The 22,023-nt window shown below is 45.1% G+C and overlaps 1 protein-coding gene across 1 annotated transcript in view; it reads left to right on the plus strand.

Annotated features, from left to right (window-relative positions):
* The window catches only part of SH3RF3 (SH3 domain containing ring finger 3), a 238,048-nt gene that overhangs the window by 132,081 nt on the left and 83,944 nt on the right, over positions 1-22,023 (plus strand). Inside the window, exon 3 of the mRNA XM_035335431.1 lies at positions 19,778-20,053. Coding sequence (XP_035191322.1) covers positions 19,778-20,053 — 276 coding nt within the window. The remainder of the gene's footprint in view (positions 1-19,777; positions 20,054-22,023) is intronic.

Here is a 22,023-nt window from a genome sequence, read left to right on the forward strand (position 1 = left end):
CAGGATGCAGAAGCTGGAAGCAGGAGATGCTGTCGGCTAGGCTCGCCCTCTTGGCGCGCCGTGAATGGCCACGGAACAGCCATTCATCCACAAAGGTCAGCGCAAACCTGGGCTGAGTTCTGGCCAGGAGCGGGGACGGAATTGCTCGTCTCCTGTTACCGGCTGCCTGAGCTGCCTAATCCCTTCAGCTGAAAGCTGACCTGCAACAGATGCCGTTTTAGCAGTTTCCAAGAGCCAAAGATGTCCAGACGTGGTATATCCGACATATAGGGCCGTTTTCTCAGCTGGTGTAAGTTGCCACAACTCTGTTGACATCATCAGCATTACACCGATTAGTGCCATAAATAGGATCAGGCCGTAATTTCTTAATTTGCTATGGCTCGCGTTTCGCGTGACACGGAGGCAGAATTTTGAGTCAAGAGGCCTTCTGTTAGCATGTTCCCGAACCTCTTAGCATCTGATGTGCCAAAAGCAAAATGTCTCTTGGTTCTCATTTCCTTTGGGCTGCCTTTTCACCAGGGGCTTAGGTGTGATTTATGCTGCTGTCAGTGGATAATGAGGCCTGCCTGCCTGGGGATTTGAGGGCATCTTTACCTTTGGAGACAGTTGCCACCCATTTGTTGGTCAGGCATCTGTCTGTTGGCTGCTGGACCAACTGGCATGGCTGTAGGATGCTTTCTGGGGGCACCTTAGCATGAGCGACCAAGTCAAGGCACTGGCCTGTGTAGCCTCTCCAGCCCACTCTGTCTCTTGTGTATTCAGATTTCTCCTTTCATTGTGTTTTTAGGCTTTTTAGTAGGATGTGAAAGCACCTTAATGCTCTAATATATGAAGATAGGGTCATTAAAAGAGAATCTGGCAGGAGAGGCAGCTTCACGCATGAAGAAAGTGCAGTTTGTATTAATGGTCTTCCAATTTAGCAAAAAGCGATCACAGTTTTGCTCAGTTTTTAAAAGACTTCATTTGGGTTTGGGGGCTCATCCTGCCTGTAGGAGAGCTGGAAAACACGTCTTGCTTTTGCTTTTTGGCATTTCAGCAGCATTTTCTGGCATGTCTAGGATTTATGATTGGTTTGATGGAGTTAAAGCTGGCATGGTTTTTCTGTTGGCAGAGCATTTGAGCACACAGGTTTATACAGCTCTGAAGAACGACATCAGACTGAAGCAGGGCTTGATTTAAAGATAATCTGGGGAAGGTGGAGAGCTGTGAGAGGAGAGAGAAAAATACATATAAAATAAATACTAGTGCTAGATTAGTTGCCTTCTTTACTTTGCTCCTCTTTCACACTCTTGAATCTCTGGCATCCCCTCAATAGAAGGCAGGAACTCTACATCAAAGCAAATGTTTTCTCTATCATTTCTGACACTATTGAAGGTTTCCGTAGACAAGCTGCCAAATCAGGTAGGCTGTACCATTCCTTCTCCCCCCCGCTGCTGACTTTGGAGTCACTGCTAGCACAGTGGCAGCCTGGGCTTTAGAGGCAATGCATGGCTGAAACGTGAGGGCAGAGTGGGAGGGAGCAGGGCTGCCTCGCAGGAATTTGCACATCAGGCTCACATTTACCTCCCGCTGATGCCACTGTCCAGACCTTCAGTGGAAACTGGAACAATGCCGCAGCGTTATTTCCAGTGTAAACGGGAGCTCTTTAATTGTTAGCCGTGTCCCTCGGCTCGTGGTCAACTGGCTTTTATCTGTGACACCACACTCAACCATGGCTTCTCCTCAATGAAGCTTTATTCATGCGCTTTCTTGGTCACTGCAGGGAGAGTTTTCTGGCTTTCTGTGATTCACAGGGAGTGAACTTTATCTTTTTATTCATAAAATTCCCAACTGATCAGGCATTAATGCCTCATTCCTGCCACTAGCCCCCCCCAGGAGGCTCGTGTGCCAAAAAAAGACTTGGAGCTGGCTGACAAGTCATTTCCTCATTTGCAGTCACTCCAGATTTACTCAGCTACCAGCCACCCCCACAAAGAGCATTGTTCCCATTGGAATGGGAGCAGGATTATCTGTGTTTTTTTTTTCTCTTCTGTGTTACGGGTTTAGGCCTGCCAGGTGTTGAACCTTAATTTCTGCAGAAGCTGTCAATGAATTCTGACTTTTGTTGAATGACTGCACGATGTTGTGACGTGGGGATCTACATGCTGGAAGCGTTAACCCCTTTTGAACCTTAATCTGCAGCAGATGGCTGTGGCCCATGACTAAGGTTTATTACTACTCCAGCATATCAAGGAAAGGATGCAGAATGCATTAGCTAAGACCTAAAAGATGTAGACACTAGAGTCTCAGATAGTGATCAAGAACACTTTGCTCCTCAAGTATCTAAATCTGCCTATGCACTTCAGAATCCCCAAGGTCCACAGGTGCAGGAACATGCCGACAGGCGTGCCAGCCTGGGCTCTGGATACGTAGCACCAACAGATGTGCCACTCTGGTGCAGTACAAGGCAAAGTCAGCCCTTCTCTTCCCAAGTCTTGGGAGGGATCTGCTCCTTAGATGTACTCAGAGCTCACAGATCTGAAAGGGAGACACCGTCTCTATTACATAGAGGCCCAGGGAAAGGAGGATGCCAGAATCCTTAAAAGTAGCATAGCAATTATATACCCATAGGTATTATACTTGAAAGACCCAAGCTGCTCTCCTGGTGGTTAGAAGACATCTATAAAAGCTTGCACATGCCTCCTGTTGAAGCTGGGACACTGTCAGCTAGACTGCAAGGTTATTAGAGTCAAAAGAAGGTCTGGAGGCAGACTTAGGTTAAGTGACTCCTTTTGCCACATAGGTCGCAGAAGCAATATGCCCATTTTAAGGATGCTCAAGCCTGAAATTCATCGCCAACACGACACAACAGTGCTACTGGTGCTTACCATCACACTGTTTTATGGAGTTTTGTGATCATGCGTTTTGTTTAAATGAAATTTTCTAAGCATTGTATCTGTGGATAAAAGCCTTAAGATGCACACCCTAAAGAGCTGTTTGCCAAAAGGCAAACAAAAATAACTTGTGTAATTATTTTTTAAATCTTGAGATATTTTTTTTCAGCCCGCATCATGTTTTTTTAATTGCTTGGGGTTTGCAATGCTGCAAGCGCTGAAAAAAAAAAGTTGCAGAGCTGATTAAAGTAACCTTGAGTTATGCGCTAAGTTTGATAGTAGGGACATAGACCCTGCGTCTTTATGCATCTGAAGGTCCAGCTCCTTCCTACCCGCTGTGCTGTGCACTGGCCTGTTGCAGTACAGCCTGTAATACAGACGTGCGGGAAAAAAACTGCACAGTTCTGATCTCGAGCAGAATTACCCAAAGGAAGAGCTTGGTGTAGCGATCTGAGCGAGGCTGCATAGTGTCAGTCATTTGAGCAATTGGCCCCTGGTCTTATCCTTAGCACATACTTAACACATCTTGCCAAATTATGCGGTTGCTTAGTAATGTGAACAAATATCCCCTGGAGATTCAATAACCAAACTCATTATCACTTGTCATGTAGGCCAGGAACTGAATCCAGATCTCCAGGAGTGAATGACTGGTGTGTTAACCTAGTCTCCTACCGCTAAAATAGCAGAGTGAATATGTGCAAAGTCAGCTCCACGCAGTGGGTAAAAATATGCCCTAAGTAAAAACACAGAGAAGCGCTATTAAAAATGATTCTCATTACATAGATTCTATTATCCAAGATAAGAAGGGGGGAATTTAGCATTTGTTAATGTTTCGGTTAAAGACATAAACAAAGACTTATTTTTAAATTATTATGTATTTTTGATCTTGCAAACTAAGCTATGTAGCTGCTCTGGTTTAAGTGTTACAGAGGAAGAGGCTGTTGAGTGTGTCATATTAGGAGGCCACTCCATCACTTTGAAAACAGGGTCTCATTCCAGTGAGCCTATAGCACTCGCCACAACTTTGGGCAGAGGCACCTCAGCTTGCTCCAGGCAAGCTAATTTGCAGCACGATAGCCACACCAGCAAGGCTCATCACAACAGTGCTGACATCTCCCAAGGATCCAAGCTTGTATCCTGGTCAGAAACACACCGTTTTGTGGGGACGTACCAGCTCCTCTGTGACTAGCGAGATGCACACCGTAAAGATGTGATCTGAAATTTCTGCAAAGTACTCTGTCTCCTGCTCATCAGCAGGTTCCTTCTGGTTCATCAGGAAAATGCAGAAAGTCAGCCAGTTTGCTTAACAATGATTTTGGCAGTGAATTCAATATTTGTAGATCTGCATACTGAATACATATGCTGTTGGCTATAAAGATACCACATTTTTCACTCATAAGCAATCCCAGCTGCATATATGGTTTGGAGACTTTTTCTTTTTTTTTTTTTTTTTTAATTTTTATTCTAGAGTAAATTTCAGACCAGCTGCTCAGCGTACAAATGCAAGTTGTTTTAATTCTTGTAGATAATATATGCATATCAGGCACTGCGTGTGTGCGTGCGCTCATAATGATGGGAGTTCACTTGAGTTGCAGAGATTGATAATTTGGTCTGATCAAGGTCAATACTGGCAAACATGGAAGGGAACATCTTCAGCTGCTCTTGCCCTTTCATGTAATATCTGCTCTAGGGTAAAATGGGCTTGATCTCCTGTAAGCAGCATGACCTGTCACTTCCTCTGGACATCGTTAACACAGATTGTTTTCTAGATTTCAGTCTACAGGACCTTTCCATTGTCATCAGCACTTTTCAACTTCTACTGCAATTACTTGGTCCAAAAGCAAGTTTTCCAACTTTCTCACACTTTTCATATTAAAATATACAACAACTCTTTTTAATGGGGACGCTATCTTCTCAGTATGACGTTCTGGAATTGAGTCTGACTTTTCCCTCTTTTTGTTCTGTTGAGAAATGTGTATTTGTCATCATTGCCCCTTTCTGACCTGTGTGAGAAGAGACTGATATGGTAGCAAGAGGATCTCACTAGCTGAACAATCCTCTTACCTATCTGGGGATTTTTACAATTATCAGGTTCTTGCAGGGGTAATGGCATGTGGAAGTATGCATCATTATATATTTGCTGCACTGTGTTGACCAAAGGGATTTTAAAGATACTGCCACACTGTGTTATGCTTACCTTGTCTTAATCTCATGCTGCAGGACTTTTGCAGGTTGCATGTAAAAGCTTCTGGGGTGTGTTGGCATTCTTGCAGGAAATGGGCATTGGCCAAATCTAGAGCCAAGACACCGGTCAGGGTGGACTGAGGCTCATGGTCACACCAAGTTGACTGCTTGGTGTGCCTTCCCCTTGTGCTTCAGGTTAGAGCACTCCTTAGATTTGCAGTCAGAAAGAAACTTTCTCCCTCACTCAGGCTGCAGAGTACTTAGCTTATGTGTTTTCAAGCCTTTCTTGGTAGCAGAGCATGGTCCACTTAGCTTTCTCACATTGTAAGCAAGCCCTCTTACCAAGCTTTGATGAACACCTGTCCTTCATCAGGAGCAAAGATGTTGGCAGTGCTTCAGCTCTCTCCTGGTCCTTCCACTTACTGCATGACAGTTACAGCTTCTGGTCATTCTTACTTGGCTTTAAGCTCTTGAGAGGGTTCTGGGAAGTGCTTTGTTGCCTGTGGTGGGTTAGAGCATGTGGAAAAAATGTCTGAGAACCTGAGAACTATGTGTCTATCACAGTGTTTCTTTTTTAATTGCAGATCGCTAGACTCAGTGGTCCAGTGATCTCAAAGGGGTCTCTGTCCATCATTTATTGACTTTTCTCAGACTTGCCCAGATTCTGGATTTGCTCATACTTGGTTTGTTCCAGCCTGTACCATCAGGCAATTACAGTTGAGTTATTGTTGTGCTGTAATGGACTGATGCATAATTTCTGAGCAGAGGCATAACCTTTCAAATTCTGACTCCATTCAAACCAGGATATGGACAATTCTGTCGTCGAGGTTTTGGCAGGCAGAGGGACAAGGTGGTGAAAAAAAAGCACTGGCATAGTATGGAAATTAAAGTCCCTTTCTTTGAAATTCAGCAGAGAAATTCCCATCTGCTCAAGTGAAGGATCCAGTGCTCATTCTTAGACTTGGAGCTATCTATCTCTTACTGCCATACTGAAGCTCTGGTTTTAGGGTAGGGCTGTGCCTATATAGCCCCTCCAGGGGATGCTGGTGAAAAAGGAGGCGAGACACCTGCAAACAGTTGCATCTTCTTTGTTTTGAGTGATATGCCCTAATCCTTTCCTGAAGTTAGGTGTCTAATATCTGTCTTTGAAAGTCAAAATGCTCTTCAGTCTTATGACATGGCTAGAAAAGAAGCTGATGCTCCTGCTTTATACAATATCCCAGCGATTATAGCATTAGCCTGAGGTAGAGACACAGGAGTTCAATTCTATTCTGAAGGGATTCAGAAATATACAGAAGATGAATAAGGAATAAAAATGTATACACCAGCACTTTTTTTGCTTTGTTGTTAAGTCTTTTTTATTTGCTAATATGCAGTGTATCTAATTGTAAGCCATTTCTTTATCAGCTGTGAAAACTATTCCAGTAAAAACAGTTCACTCCACCAAGTTAGACAGTCGTCTTCTTAAACCTGGGAAATAAATGCCCAGGCATCCCATTATTATTGCTTTGAATTATTTATAGCATGTAGCATTTTACAAGTCGTTCTAAAGGCAAATGCATCCCATATTTTAGATGTTACTAGGTGGTAAAGGATGCACTCAGTGCAGTATAGGATCGCTGTCATGGAACTGCCCCTGGTGTCACTTGCCGTGGAAGCTGGCTGTGCCGTCGCAGCAGTGACAATCACAAGTACCATCATTATGGTCAGTGGGGGAGCTCTTGATTTATTTACATTCATGTAAGCAAAGTCAGAAGCAGGCCTTGGAAAACACTAAGGTCATCGCATCAAGTCATGAGTAGCTGCAGCTTTCAAAATTAGTGTACAGCTCTGTGAGACGAGATTTATAAGCTGGCTTTGTATTAATAGCAAATAAATGTGAAGTATTTTCCCCTTTGAGGTTTTTAGCCCTGTCTTTTCTTACAGGAAAACAGGGGCATTGACGTTATTGTGCAGCTCTGTTGGTGTCAGGTGCAGGTGCTGATGACAGAGAAGTGTAACTGGGGCAAGAGTTCAGCGTTGCCTGCAACTGGACAGCAAAGGGAGGGAAGCCGAGCTGCTGCCATGTGCGTGACCCATGCAGAGGGGTTAGTGAGCAGCACACCCTATCCTACACCACAGAGCCTGTGGGGTTGTGGCTTCCGAAATCTCTGGAGTTGAGCATGTCTGCAGGTTTGACCATGTTCTGTGGAAACACATCCTTAGATGACAGAGGAATATGTCAAATAATGTCAATAACATGCTAAGATGGATTGCAAAGCTCAGATACATGATTGAGAGCATAACAAGTCTTCTGATGCACTTTACCTTGGAGAAGAGGCAATCCTAAAAACAAGTGTTCAGGCTGTAGTGGCAGAGACCTTAACACTCAGACAGCAGTGCTGCTGCATAATCTTTGCATCTTTGCAGATTATGGGGATTTAGTTCTAGCCGATTGTTTTTGTTTGTTTGTTTGTTTGTTTGTTTTTCTTGCACCTCATTAGCACCAGTGCTTAACATTGGGCAGTATACTCTCCAGGTTAGCCAGAAATTCAAACACTTCAGTCATTAATATCCGTGCCTGTGTCAGAGGGCTCGTGGTATCACGAGCCTTTTTTTTTTTTCCTTTCCTAAAGACATTCTTCACCCAAATCAATGACTGGTGATTATCTAGTCTAGATCAGGATTCTATTATGAGAGGCAGAGGACATTCTTTTGACTTCTGATGAAATGTATGTAGCAATAATAGCCATACAGAGGAGGGAAACGTAGCACGAGCGTCCTGTGTGCATCACTTTAATTAGAAACCACGCAGAGTTCAAAATCCACGGTGCTTCCAAACACGTGTAGCCTTCATTTTAATCATGCCTCAGAGTGCAGAAGGAAGTATCAATTACATTCAGTGTGAGAGAAACTTCTGGGAAGTAGGTGCAGGAAATTAATTTTTTTGGCAGTGTTATTATTATTATTATGCACAGGGACAGCACTTTGAAAGCATTAACCTGAAAAAGGCACCAAGGAGCCCCGTAGTATGTCAGCAGCAGTCAAAGCTCCAGAAGATCCTTGAGGCATAACTGTGACCCATATTCTGCAGATAATCAACTTTCCTCCCCCCTAAGGGGATTCGGGAGGATGACATAAAAGTGCGATTTGCATTCTGAAGCCTTGTATCTTCCTTGATGTTTTCCTTGTCTGCTCCGACTACTGTTGCTCTGTAACATCAAAACACACAGGGGTTTGTCGGAGGAGCTCAGCTGCTCCTAATGGGAGCCCTGCGCGATGGGGGACCCTTCCTGCTGCAGAGGAGGCAACACCTGGAAGTGCTGGGGTGCGAGATGCTTTCTGGCCTCCTCTGCAAAGTGAGGCCACGGTTCCACCGCCCAGTGCTTATCAAAGCAGGAGCTGATTAAAGTCCTTTCGGCTGTCAGCTGGCTCGTGTGTGTGTGCGGGAAGGTGCCTGTCTGTGCTGTCAGCATGATTTGGGCTTGAAAGTGATTCCTAATTGTCTTTGTGAAGAGAGCGCGTGTCAGTGGATTGTAGCTAATGAATCATTTCAGGGTGAGGGACCTGGATGGGAGGACAAAGCTGTCAGGTGCTGCAGGGGCAAGGTGCAGGGGGCAGGGAGCAGGCAGGTATCTCCCCAGAAAAGGTCCTTTTCAGGGGAAATAATAATAACCACAGTGTCCCTTTCAATAAACAAAGCTGAAACTCCATGATTTAAAAAGCATGGGGTTTTCATACTTAATGGACACCAGATATTTTAATATTACTAACCACAGCAAACAGGGGGGAAACAATCTCCCTTAAATTCCTGGCAAGGGGGTTGGCGCGTTCGTTCCTTGGGACGACCTGATCATGGTGGGACCCGATGTGCTCTTGCTTGAGAAGGTCCCTGACAGCGGAGGGACGAGGAGGCTGCTCACACAGATGTGGATGAGCTAACTCCTCTCCCGCTGACACCGAGCCAAGAATGTTTCAGCGTTAGCATCTCCTGATGCAGTTTCTTCTCACAAAGCCTGCCTCGGTGCAAAAGAAACCTCCGCGATTTTAATGTAACCGTGAAAAAAGAGCCGTAGCGGGTTTTGTGTAACAGGATTTGTGTGGGCTGTGGGTACGCTATTGATAAATAAGATTCAGTTGTAAATATTCTCTGGTGACATGGGAATTTATCCACCTATTGAAGTGTACAACCAAGCTACCAAGGAAACATGTTCTTTAGCTCCAATGTGTATGCAGCCAGTGGCGCATTCATCAAATGCCCTGTCAAGCCAGCGAAGGCCCTGTTCAGGTAATACAGTATTTATGAAACTGTTAATACCATTTCAGAAAGTCCTCACAGAGCATGTATTTTAAAGCTGCCTTGCAAAAACTTGGGGTAAGAGGAAAGCAGAGGATGTATTTTTGGCTTTGCAGTGCAGGACTCCTCTCTGTGGTAACATGCAGTGAGGAAAATGGAGCAGAAAGAGTCAGGTCCCGGGCACCACACCTGTTTATCATAAAGCAGCATTGGGCTTTCAATAGGAATTTATGTTCCTTCCCTTCACCTGAAGTAAGAGTTAAAGCTGCTTTCCCATTTCTTCATCTCATTGCCATAATGTCATATTAGAGGGTTTTTGTGGCCATTTGTCTTCCCCAGTCTCTCCCTTATGTATGCCCTGGTAGCCCTGCCGTGGCTCTGCTTGCTGCACTGTTCACCATCCCGGATTCACCCTTCAGACCTTGTAACACTGACTCCCTCAGAAACTTCTCAGACCCTACCGTGGCTCCTGATCGACCCTATTTTACCTCAGAAAGATTTAAAAAAAAAAATCATTTGTTTTTAAATTTTCGGGGTTTGTGTTGTGTTTTGCTGCCAGCAGACTCCCTTTGCTGTCACAGGCTGTTTGGGTGCTGGAGCCTGTGAGCCGAGGCTGATGAAGTGGCTTGCGTCATTTCAGCCGCTGATTTTCTTGATTTTCGGTGATTGAAATGATAGCAGAAGCTTTTGCGCAACCCTCAAGCTAACGCAAAGCGGGGGAGGCAGAGAAGAGAAAGATTTTCCTGGTGTGCATGTATTTATGTTAGAAAACCTGAGGCCCGTTCCTGGCCCGCAGCAGGCCCGGTGAGATTCGCCGGAGTGGGGCTCCCTCTGTTGAGCTCCGGGAGCTTCGCCAGATGGAAAATGCCTTCCTCTGCGCCCCAGCTGCCTGCTCCTGTCTGGGGCAGCTCCATCTCCAGGCCTTTCCCTACCCCTCTCCCCTTCTGGTGGTCCTGACAAAGCAGGGTGTACGAGCGGGGTGTCCCAGCCCAGCGTCTGTCAGGAGGGAACCCAGCTCTGATGAGCTGCAGCAGAGCTGGACCATGAAGTCCGCTCTGGGGCGGAGGTGGGAGAGGGTTGCTGCCGAGGAAACGGTTGAGTCACAAGGCAGGGAGCCAAGAAGAAAGACGTGGAAAGGCTTGGAAAGCAAACCGAAGGTATCGGGCTGGGTGGCAAAGTTACAAAGGCACCACTGGAAAATGTAAGCTGTCCCGTGCTTTGTCAGCTTCCACCAGGAAAGATCAAATAAAGCACTTGCAGCAGAGTTGCGTGCTATGGGCTTTCAGGCAACACTTTCAGAGTTTTCTCCACAATGTTGTTTTTTTTTCCTTGCGGTGACCTACGGCATAAAGAATTGTGTAAAATTCCAAGGCAGTAAATGCTGCCGTTGTGGAGGTGAAGGAGCCTGAAAAAACACACGACTCTTGAAACTGCATGGCAGCCTGCCTTTTAACTCCTTTCATTTACCAAAAGAAACTGGCCAGGGCCGAGCTCTGGCAGGCACCTGGGAAAACCAGCTTGTGGTCCTGCCTGAAGCGATCATCTGGGGAGTGATCAGCATGAGATTTCGTGTTTGTTTAAAGGATTTAAGGCACACCTTGAACGGAGAACACGAGCAGCCTTAAATATGGAGCTGCCATAGTGCCTTGAATAGACGGTTTTGGTTTTGTGTTTTGCTGTAGCCTCAGGTGAGCTTCGCCTTGTTTTATAAGATCTCTGCTCTCCGGCAGGCTATACATATCCAACTTTGCCGTCTTTTCTCTCTGACCTGCCCAAGCACCACGCTGCAGTGATGCTGCCTGCTAAGTCACAGCAGCAGATTTCTTCCTGCTGTTTGCTTCCTTCTGCATTAACCCTCTACCAGTTGCTGCGTTCCTCCCCAAGGACACCCATGGTGGCCAGGTCCTGGGGGAGGCAGTCAGCCCTGGCACTGACTGTCTCGGGGTCACGCTGTGTTCTTGGCTTCAGTATCCTCCCAGCTATCATCCAGGCTTGCTCAGACCAGCTTCTGCTCTGAAATGCCAGCATTTACCACCCCTTCCTTACACAAGGACTTGGGAATGGGGTGATAGGTAAGACGTAGGATCTGGTGACGGCTTTCTGCCTGAAAGATAAAAGCAGTCTCTCAGACTGTACCTAGGCTTTGCAAAGGCTATCACCAGCATGTGAAAAATCACAAAATATTTTCCTTGGTAGAGTCTGCCAGCCATTCAGCTTTGTTTCAGAGGAGATTACATGTAAGATAAAGCTCTATACTGCACTGGAATTTTCTATACATCCATGCTGCTTCATCAAGATTAACTGGATTAAAGTGATTTAACTGAAAACAGAATCGGACCTACAATGCCAGCACTGTGTTGACAGTACAACTTCTTAAGGAACACAGAATCTGGAAAGTTTCAGGTTTTGCAGAGCATGAGAGACTTTGTTCTGACATGGTTAAACAGCTGGCTGCTGTTACCCACAGATCCTCTGAGCAGCAATAGCTGCGAATGCACTGCTAGAAATCTAACCTGACCCTCGTAATCACATGGTGTTTAACAGAAGTGCACGTAGTTTGAAAAGACTTCACTTTAAACAGTGCGTTACTAGGCAAAAGAGATCTCTGGATGTGTAAATATTGATAGATACTGAGTGATTGGCCAAAATACCGTGAGATGTGCAGGACGTGTGAAGTTATTTTAGCTGTGCTTATGAAATCAGATGAGCTCAGCATGGGACAGTCTTGCAGGCAAATTTTTAAACTTCCTAAGAGAGATGGCGTTGCATCATAAAAACTGAGCTCTTATTTTGGTAAAGCAGAGGATCCTAAACATACCTATTCGACAAGCTGTGCAATGGAAAGCCTGCTGTTTCTTTCTCAGTTGTGCTGCAGGCATTGACTGCGTTTGCCAAGGAAAAGTCTGAAAGATTTTTGACTCTTGGTGTATACCAAGGTGGACCTTAAAAGGTAAAATGCAAGTTTGGCTGGCTTGCTGTATAAACTACAAAACAACCTTGAAGGTGCTGTTCTCTTTAAAAAGCATCATTTGTCCTGTTAACCCATCACTAAAGAAGACTAAAACCATCCTTTGCTCTTCTGATGCAATGATCATTGCTTTCCTGTTCTTTGGGTTAGCTGATGGGCTAGAGTGGTGCTCTACTGGCTCACATTCATTTTGTCTCAATCTGCTGAGTATTTCCCATGCTACCTTCATGCTAACTGCAAAAGACAGTCCTTGAAATGGAAGATAGGCTCCTAAACTGTCTGGGCACTTCTCTGAGTAGGGAGACAACCCCTGAAGTGTTCTCAAGACCTCCCAGCACCTCTGAATAGTTTGAGAGAATCATTTCACCTCCTGCTCTAGGTAGGAGCTGTGCCTAGCACCCAAGTGTATGTTGTCTGCGTGTCCTCAGGTGTCACAGGGATTGCAGTGCTCTGCAGCATCATCAGGCAGGATCAGGGCCTAATGGTTTATGACTAAGTCCTTGGTTAAAGGAAACAGTAGGGCTTTAATTAAGAAGTTTTTTTTGTATCTTGATTTATTAATAATAATCACAGTAAATATGCATGATGCTGCACAGGGTATATAAAGGATTACACTCAGCTTTCATTCTTCATGGTGCTGCTTTTATTGTCCGCTTAACTACTTTATTTTTTTTCATAAAGATGATTTTTTAAGGGTTGTACCTTCAAACTGTGGTTTTCAGGCTCTTACCAATGGCTCACACTGAGCTGACATTACAGGTTTTCTTCTTTGCTACTTCGTGCTAAATTAGATTCTCTTTGATTAATTTTCCTATTACTAACGTTGTGTGAAAGTAAGTCAGGCAGTGTCACGGACACAATCTGTCAAGTCAGGTGACCCGAGGGCAATAGTCATATGTAAGACAAACCATCTCATACAAAACATTTTAAGAGTCTTTACTGTGAGACATAATGATGGTTTCTGATCAGTCATCCTGAAAGCTTCTCCAGAAGCTACGTAAAACTCTGTGGGTCACAGATCTTATGGTGGTAACATTGGGTATACCTGCATTAGCTGAAGTCTGCCCTAGCCCCCTTGGTTTCTTCAGTTCATTGCATTCTCATTGCTTTCTGCCCTGTTTACAGAATCACAGAACCACAGCACCACAGGATGGAAGAGGCTGTCAGGGCCCTCTGGAGGCCACCAGCCCCAAGCCCTGCTCCAGCAGCCACCCAGCGCAGGCTGCCCAGGCCAATCTCCAGGCGGCTTTTGAAGGCCTCCAAGGAGGAGACCCCACGGCCTCTCTGGGCAGCCTGTGCCAGGGCTCCTCACCCGCACAGCACAGGAGTGCTGCCTGGGGCTCAGGGGGAGCCTCCTGGGGGCCAGCTTGTGCCCAGGGCCCCTGGCCACAAACTGGGCACCTCAGACAAGAGTCTGGCTCCATCCTCTGCACCCTCCCTTTATGTATTTGTAGACATTGATATCTAAAATCTGTGAAGCAAGGGGAGAGGTGCATGTGCCACAAATTGTCATGTTGTCCGTGGAACAGCTGCAGAGGTTTAAGTGAGCTTGGACAAGCCTGTTAATGCTTCCCATGCCTTTCACTTCCCCTCCTTCTCCTCCTATGCCTTCCCTGCCTCATTTTCTGTATCCAAAAAGGAGATAAAAGTTCTTGTCACATTCTGGTGCTCCCCATTTGCAGAAGTAGCAGAAGGGATCAGTGCCCAGTTCAGCCTATGAGCGAGACCTTTGCCTGAATGGTACGTGGTTTCTGTGGTTAAGGGCAATGGTCTGGGATTTAGGAGATTTAGTTCAATTCTGGACTCAGCCACAAAGTCTCCATGTGTCTGTAGGCTACTAAGTGAGATGTGTTACTCTTGAAAGATGCTAAACCAACAGTGACTGTAGGTGGCATAGAGAGGACCGGTCTGTGGGGCTGATGGCAAGGAGCAAGGGGACAATGCCCGGACCCTGCTGCCCCACTGCCTTGTCTCTTGCCCAGCCTGGCAGGCAAAGCTGCCACTGCCACTGTGACCGAGCTGTTTGCTGTACTTAGTGCTAGCTGCTCTGTACTGAGGGAGACCATCGCCAGTCTGTCTGAGAAATGGCCTCCCACCTTCCCATCCCCAGGGGAGCTGAGCAGATGTTTCTTGCTCATGCTTTAAGTCACTAGCAGAGATCCAGGTGCTATTAACATGAAGTACCCACTCAGTCTCCTCCTCAGACATCCTGCTGGTCCAACCTCCACCACAGTCCCAGTCCTCTCCACCAGAGCTGAGGTGATTTTCTCTGCACGGCAGGAGGCCAAGTGCTGAAGTGTTGCCCAAACTGCACATGGGTGCAGGTTGGAAGTCGGAAGGCAGAAACACAGTCCCATGTGTCGCCACCAAACCTCCGTGTCAACTGAGGTTTGTGTGATGCTCCAGAGTAAATGAGGCAAAAAATTAATAATATGTATTTTAATTATTATTTATGCCTTCTACTAGTGGTTTGTGTTTAATTATAGATTACCACTCAGATGTGCATGTTTTTCATGACTTTTTTTCCTTTCTGTCTCTTTTCCTCTGCGTAGGCCTTTGATTTGTTTTGAAGTTTACACTTGGTGATACTTACTGAAAGTGATAAATGCACATTCATTCACTTGGAAGAACAGACTCTTCATAAATGTATTTGGAGGGCAGGGGATATGGAGATGTTGGAGAAATTTGAAGAACTGCACCAAGTAACATACCAGCGTATTTTGCTAAAATGGCCATGAAGTACAGTCTAAAAAAAATCTCCTGTCCCTGATAGTGCTGCTACCAGGCTGTTACAGCAGCATGTTTTGGGGCTGTTTAGTTTCACCTACTCCTGCTTTACCACTAGCTTTGGCTATGAATGAGACCCACAGAGAGGCAGCAGAAGGGCTGAGGTTTCTCTTCCTTGCACTGCTCGAGACATGCAAGGGAAGCTACCCTGCAACATCAGCGTGGCTTTCACATGGCTGAAAAACATTCTTCTGCTTGACTTTTATGGTTTTCAGGAGCCTGAACGCAGACTTGGTGTGAGCTGAGACTGAGAGCTGCAAGGCTCTCATTTTCACGTGCTGGGTCGTAGCATTTCTGTCTGGGCTTGGTAGCACGATGCCTTGCCCCTTTGTATTTTGTTTTTGAATTCTTACATAATGCAATGTACTGGTGCTGAGGGTTGGTCTTGAACTTCCCTCTTGTGTGTTTGTGAGCAAGCAAATCTGCCCAGCCTCTCTGATGATTTTGCACGTGGGTTCTTGATGCTGTCTTTGGCATACGCCCTGCCTAATTGAGGCTTGGAGCTCACGTTGCTTTCAAGCATGTTGAGGAAACCTCTCTTTTCTGTAACTTTTGAAAACTCAAGACCTTCTCTACCTGTGCAGCTCACACTCTACAAAGCTTTCTACAATTTATTGAAAACAAGCGTGTTTGTGGGTTTTTTTCTCCCTTCCTTTTGTTCTTCAGGATATGTAATGAAAAATTCTCCAGCATTGCCACTTAATTGCTTCATGGCTGTTGTTTGTCAATTTGCCAGCAGGTTTCTGCTTAACTGCTGCCATTTGACATTGCTGAAACACAAATGCAGAATGATTGAGTTGCCAACATATCATTAAGTCTTCTACGAGGGGGGGTTTCAGCATATTAACGCTTCAGGCTTTTACGTCAGTATTGATTGCTGAAAGAGAAAAGAAACCTTCGGCAGAATTCAGCACTGTGCCAACGAGCATTTTCTGGCAGCGAAATAGAAACTGGCCCTTGCCATTGACTGTGACTTCATCCCTTCCTTCCTTCCTTCCTTTCTTTCTTGCGTTCTTCATTTCTATACACACCCACATGGAGTATTGAAATTTAATAGGCATCCTTGCTGAATTCCAGTTAACCTAACCATAAACCAAGGGGGCAAATCGATTTCTTAGCATGCGGTCAGAGATGAAGGCCATTTAATTTGGGAGCCACCGGCTTCCAAACAATCACAGGATCATGCAGAGATTTCTAGGAATGACCCAGCACTTGACAGGGAGTGATGTTACAACTACTGAAGAGCAGCAGCAGTCATTTTTTTCTGTTTCTGAAATATGCTTAATGATCCCTCCTTTCAGGTGAAGAGGCACTTTCTGAATCCAGTCTGCCAGGCACATATGGATTAACCAGAAACAGGAATGATAATAGCGAAACACCCCAAAATTGCTGCTAAGGAATCAGAATTCATTGAAACAAAAGAAAATATTCATTGACTGAAAGCCCACTGAAATCTGGACCTTTTGGCCAGAAAAATATCACTGAGAAAGCTTCAAGGGTTTATTTTGTTTTTCTTCAGTAATTGCGATGTTGAATTCCTCTCCGAGATTGATTGGTGCATGCACTTAGAGCTTTAGAAAGGGAAAAGCAGCTTTATTTGAAAACATTTAAAGGACTGTTATTTTCACCTCTGCCTGGGCAGAGGTAAACACAAACTTTACCCAGGGTGTGTAAATCAAAATGAGTACTTCTGGCCTTGCAGAAAGACTGGGAAAGGTCTCAATTATAGCTATTTTTCAATGGGAGGGTGTCTTTTGCACTAACCAACATTTTGATTAAAAAAAAAAAAAAGACTTTACGGATTATTATTTTATTATTTTTTAAAAACCAAGGCTCAGAATTGGAAAAGCGGGAGCTGATAATGGAAACGTTTCATGTCGCAAGTACCTTCTCACTGGTAGTTGTAGTTTCAGTACCTTATGTGCAGACCTTGTCTGTGCAAGACAGTCCCCAGCCAGATGATGTGGTCCATAACTAAGGCCATAGAAAAAAAAAAAACAGGAACACGAGCACCTTAACTGCACATTCCCTGGGATGCCCCATTAGGGTTTCTAAAAAAAAAATTAAAAAATGCCAGACTCACGTGTTGTGTGAGGATTTCATTGATGACATGCAAGGCCAAATAAAATCTGGTTTCGTGTGCCTCTGGGGGCTGGGCATTTTTAACACAGCAGATATGAGTCTTGGGAAGAGAAAGGGGTTAAAAAGTAAAGAAAATGATTTGACCTTGGCTTGCTACAGAGATCTCCATATAGGAAGGCCCCGTCTGGGGCAGGTGATCCAGAGCGTGCTTGCCAGGCTCGCGCCTGGATCAGCAGTGGTTCAGTGCACACCTGGCAGAAGTCTTGCTCCGTGCTTGATAAATTGTCTTGTCCCAGCATGAGTTAAGGTAATTAATCTTTTATTTCTAAATTACTACAAAGCTCCATAGTCTTTCTTTCAGGTTAATATTTTTTTTCTAGTTTCAAATAGGTAATGCAGTCCATGCCTTGGCTTAAGCAGCTTGGTGGATCATGTGCGTAATTTTAAAATGCTGGGAAGAGAAGCAAAGCTTTGGTGTCAAGGGAAATAACCATCCTGGCGGAGAGAAAAAATATCAGTAGGATGCTGCCACTGATTTGGCAGAGACTGTTTGATGCATGTTTTGTTAGCTGGCTGTTGATTTTTTTTTTCTTTGCTTTTTGTTGTGTTTGAAGGTGCTTCCAAAATATTGGTCTTTAAGTGGGTACCTTCATTCATACACAGCAAAAGCAAAAAGAATACAGGGGGAAACAAGAGGAACAATAAACCAGAGACAGCTGGGGACACGTCTGAATGAAATGAAATCCTCATGCAGGCAGCACAGGTAGTGCTCCCTATGGCTGTGCCTGCTTGACGGGCTCGGTCGCTACACGGCTGACGCAGGCAAGAAGACCTGTTGCACACCCGTTCCAAAACCTGTACAACTATTTCAACCCTTCCTAATAAAAAGAGTAATTTAATGCCCATGGATGAAGACCAAAAACTTCCTTTTTGATCAGTGTGGTGCCTACCCTGCACCTGGCACTGCGAACGGTGCGCTGCTGCTTCTGCTCCTCTAGCGGGAGGGTGAGGATGTAGAGCACAAAAACTGCCCCAGATCTCTTTAATTCTCCCACCGGGGCCCAATAATCCCTCTGCTTGCTGCTCTAATAAAGCTCTAAAGAATTCCTAGTACTGCATTTTCTGGTTGGGGTGGAGAAATGGAGTGTGTCTTCCAGGCCATTGCACCTTCTCCGTCATGAAAGCATCAGATCGCTCTTCCTATGCATATGAGCATCACCCAGAAGTACAGGTATAAGAAACACCCTGGGAAATACCAGTGCATTTTATTGAACATAACTTTTAGTTTTTCGTTGTCCCTGTAGGACACCCTATTCACAGCTGGTGACCAGAGCAGGGAAGAGACTACGCTAGAGCAGAAAAGCATGTCATTTTTGGAATCACATCTCAGAATGAAAGACACTTGGGAAAGGCTGACTTTACAAAACCCCTTTGATGTTCCCTGCCGTACATGCTGCTACACATTTGTGCTGAGTCTGGCAAGCTGACTCTCAGATCAAGCTAAATAAAATAAGAGATGTCACAGGGTAATGCAGCCATGCACTTTTCCCCTGCCAGCGTGGGTCACTCTGCCAGTTGCAGAGCTACCTGTCCCCACCGCTCCTCCCTGCTCCGTGCCCTTCAGTGGGAAGGGCAGCGAGTCCCCAGGGAGGGCAAGGCAAGGGCTGTGTAAGCTGGCAGTCCCCCCAAAACAGCGTCCCTGCGGTCGAAGCCAGGGTGAGACAATCTTGCACCAGACCAAAGCGAACCCTGGCACAAACTCTTCACCATGGGGTAGTTTCCATCAGAATAGGTTTCCGTTTTCTCTCGCACCAAAGTGTTTAATTTTTAGGCTTGTGCTGTCATTTTTTTTAAAAGTTTCTTTATTTCTTTTAATGAGAGCGAAAGCCTCAGAGCTGTTTTTAGCTCTAAAAGAAAGATTTGATGCATTCTGTCTATCCCACTTCTCCCTGGGGACATTAATTCATAAGCAACAATGACTATTATAACTGTTTACAGTAGCCCTCAATGAACAGCAGGAGACTTGGGGATTTTGCAAGAAGTGAGGGTATTTGGTTTCAGAATCAGAAGCTAAACTAAAAGCTTCAAACTCCAAAGTGTTTGGAATCGCTCAAACACCGGGAACAATTTTCAACTTGCCAACTTTCAAAACCATGCGAGTCTTCGAGCTGGTTTGGTTTAGTTTGTCTTGCTGTGCTGCAGAAACCAAAGCAACCCTGAAGGTCGAAACGTCTGATACGTTGCCTCTAGGCGTGCCAAGTTCTGCTTGTTTAATCACAAAATCCCGCTGCCAGAGCATGCTGTGCAAATGGACAGGAGGTGCTCGATCGTGTGCGAGGTGCTGTGGGTTTGAGCTGAGCTCTAGGAGGACTGCCGAGCCTCTCTGCCACCGCGCTGCCAGCTCTGGTGTCTCACCTTCTCCATCCTGCTCCCGCACGCATCCTAATTTTTCTGTAGGATCTGGGGTTTGGTGCTGTGTAGCAGTCAGCTGCAGCCATCAGGGTTGTTTGGTCACAATCGGGTTGTGTCCGGCTCCAAGTGACTTTTGATAGGAAACCGTCTCTGGCTGGAGTTTTCTTAATGCTGTTGTGTATTTTGTTTTTCCAGAGTGCTTCTCAGCTTCCCTACGGCAAAGCTCTCTATACGTACGAGGGAAAAGAGCCCGGCGACCTCAAGTTTAACAAAGGGGACATCATCATCCTGCGGCGGAAGGTGGATGAGAACTGGTACCACGGGGAGCTCAATGGCAACCACGGCTTCTTCCCCGCCAGCTACATCCAGTGCATCAAGCCCCTCCCGCAAGCTCCACCTCAGGGCAAAGCACTTTACGACTTTGAAATAAAGGATAAAGACCAAGACAAGGATTGCCTGACCTTCACCAAGGTAGGGGAATGGGGTTATATTTAACAAAGTCTGTTACTGCAGGGACTGACGGAGGACATGTGGTGCTAGTAGCTGTGCCCGGAGCAAGGTGATGCAGGGAGCTGGCGGGGGTGGATTTCCTTTGCCAAGAGGGATGCCCGCTCATGCCATGTGCTGAAGGACATTGACATCTCTCTACTTGCAAATCCTCCTCCCCATCAGGGCAGAACCCACTCACTGGCCCCTGCAGTGCCCCTGGCAAGCCCTGTGGTAGCACCCTTTGAAAGTTGCTCCTGTTTTGTCTGAAGGACGAGCCACTGAGATACTTGTGCCAGGTACCACACAATTAACACAAAACACAACAGGTAGAACATAATACCCACTTTCTGAGAACATTTTTCTGTCTAAAAGGCATATATTTCACCTGCATTAAAGTGTTTTGCAGGAACTACCCAATTGCAGAAAAAAAAAATCAAATGGAAATGTGTCCTTTAGTGTTCCTTATTGAATCAGATGCTTCAGTGTTTTGTTTTAGAATGGCATTCAGCTTCAAAATGCACGTTGCATCATACCGGATACCAATTAGCAATTGAAATGCACTATCATCATATATCACAGCATTTCCTATTTCAAGAACACAAACATATTAAAAAGCAGACATTCAAGAAATAGTCTTTGTTTTTTAAAAAGCTGAAATGTTTAATAAATTCCATTTGGAATGAGGGAAAACTGAGATATTGTCATTTCCTCTGGATTTAAAATGTCATGTTTCCCCTTTCTCCCCTACCTCCCTTCCTGCCTCCCCCTCCCCTCCCTAGCATTTTGTGATGACTCTAGAGGGGCTTTATGGATACCAAAAAACCCATAGTAAAATAAAGCATATCCCCTAATGTTAATTTATGGCACTGAATGCCATGGAGGACCTGCTTATTGTCATTTTCTGTTTTATTTCAGCTGTCTGCGGTTGTTATAATATCACATAAAGTAATAACAGTTATGCTGGAAATGAATATGAAATAGATGATAAAAATATCCTTCACCAGGGTTTTACTGACCTCCTCTTTTGAGGCTACTTATTATAGCTGAATGAATTATTTGCAGCATATAATTTTCTCACCAAATGGAACATCTTTTTCACTCGTGCAACATTTCTCAGCAGAATGCAATTTCCTAGAATGTACACTTTCTCATATTTATTTAACGGAAGATTTGTAAGCACTTTTGCTCTATAGCGAGCAAAGTGTTTGCCTGTAAACACTGCAGACCCTGCCACTACCCAGACTCATTTCAGCTGCGGAACTCTGAGAAAATGGGCTGCTTTGTGGGAAGCAGTAGCTCTGCACTAACAGAAAGCCAGGAGTTACCTCTGAGATACTACTAGTAAGCATTTTTGCTGGCGTGTGGTTTCCCTTGCCAGAGGTACAGAGGTAGTTTATCTGAGAAGCACTCTTCCTTGTCTGCCCGAGGTATTCATCTCTTTCTTGATCCAAGCAACTCAGTTGGGATGGCAGAGAGTTGCAGTCTCTTTTGTTCGAGCGGGTCCTTTCTTAGCCACTTTGGTATGTGGTATATTTGATGCCATATATAAGTATCCCCCCTTTGCAGTAACTGCCTTATAGTTCTCATTTTCGTGGCTGTCCAACATCATTCCTGTAGGCAGTGTTTCTTTCTTCTGCGTAGCTTTAGTCTCCAACCCTCAATTTTCCTTTTTTTCGCCCCTCTTGTTATTCTCTGCGTCCTTTTATCCCTGGTGTCTGTGTTTTCCCCAAGGGGGGTTGGTTTCAGTTCTGCTGCTGCTTTCTTCCTTCCACTACGTGCACTGTCACCTTGTAACTGTTTTTATGTCTTGCCTATTGTTCTCTCTGACAGTGAATAATCTATTTTTCATCTCAGGACTTTACTGTCATGTTTTCATTGGTTTGCTCAATGCTAATTTTAGCTGTCACCTGTGCTGGTGAAGGTTCCTGTTTAGCCCAGATTTCAGATCATCT

The sequence above is a fragment of the Oxyura jamaicensis genome, chromosome 1 (assembly GCF_011077185.1).
Source record: "Oxyura jamaicensis isolate SHBP4307 breed ruddy duck chromosome 1, BPBGC_Ojam_1.0, whole genome shotgun sequence".
NCBI classification, from domain to species: Eukaryota; Metazoa; Chordata; class Aves; order Anseriformes; family Anatidae; genus Oxyura; species Oxyura jamaicensis.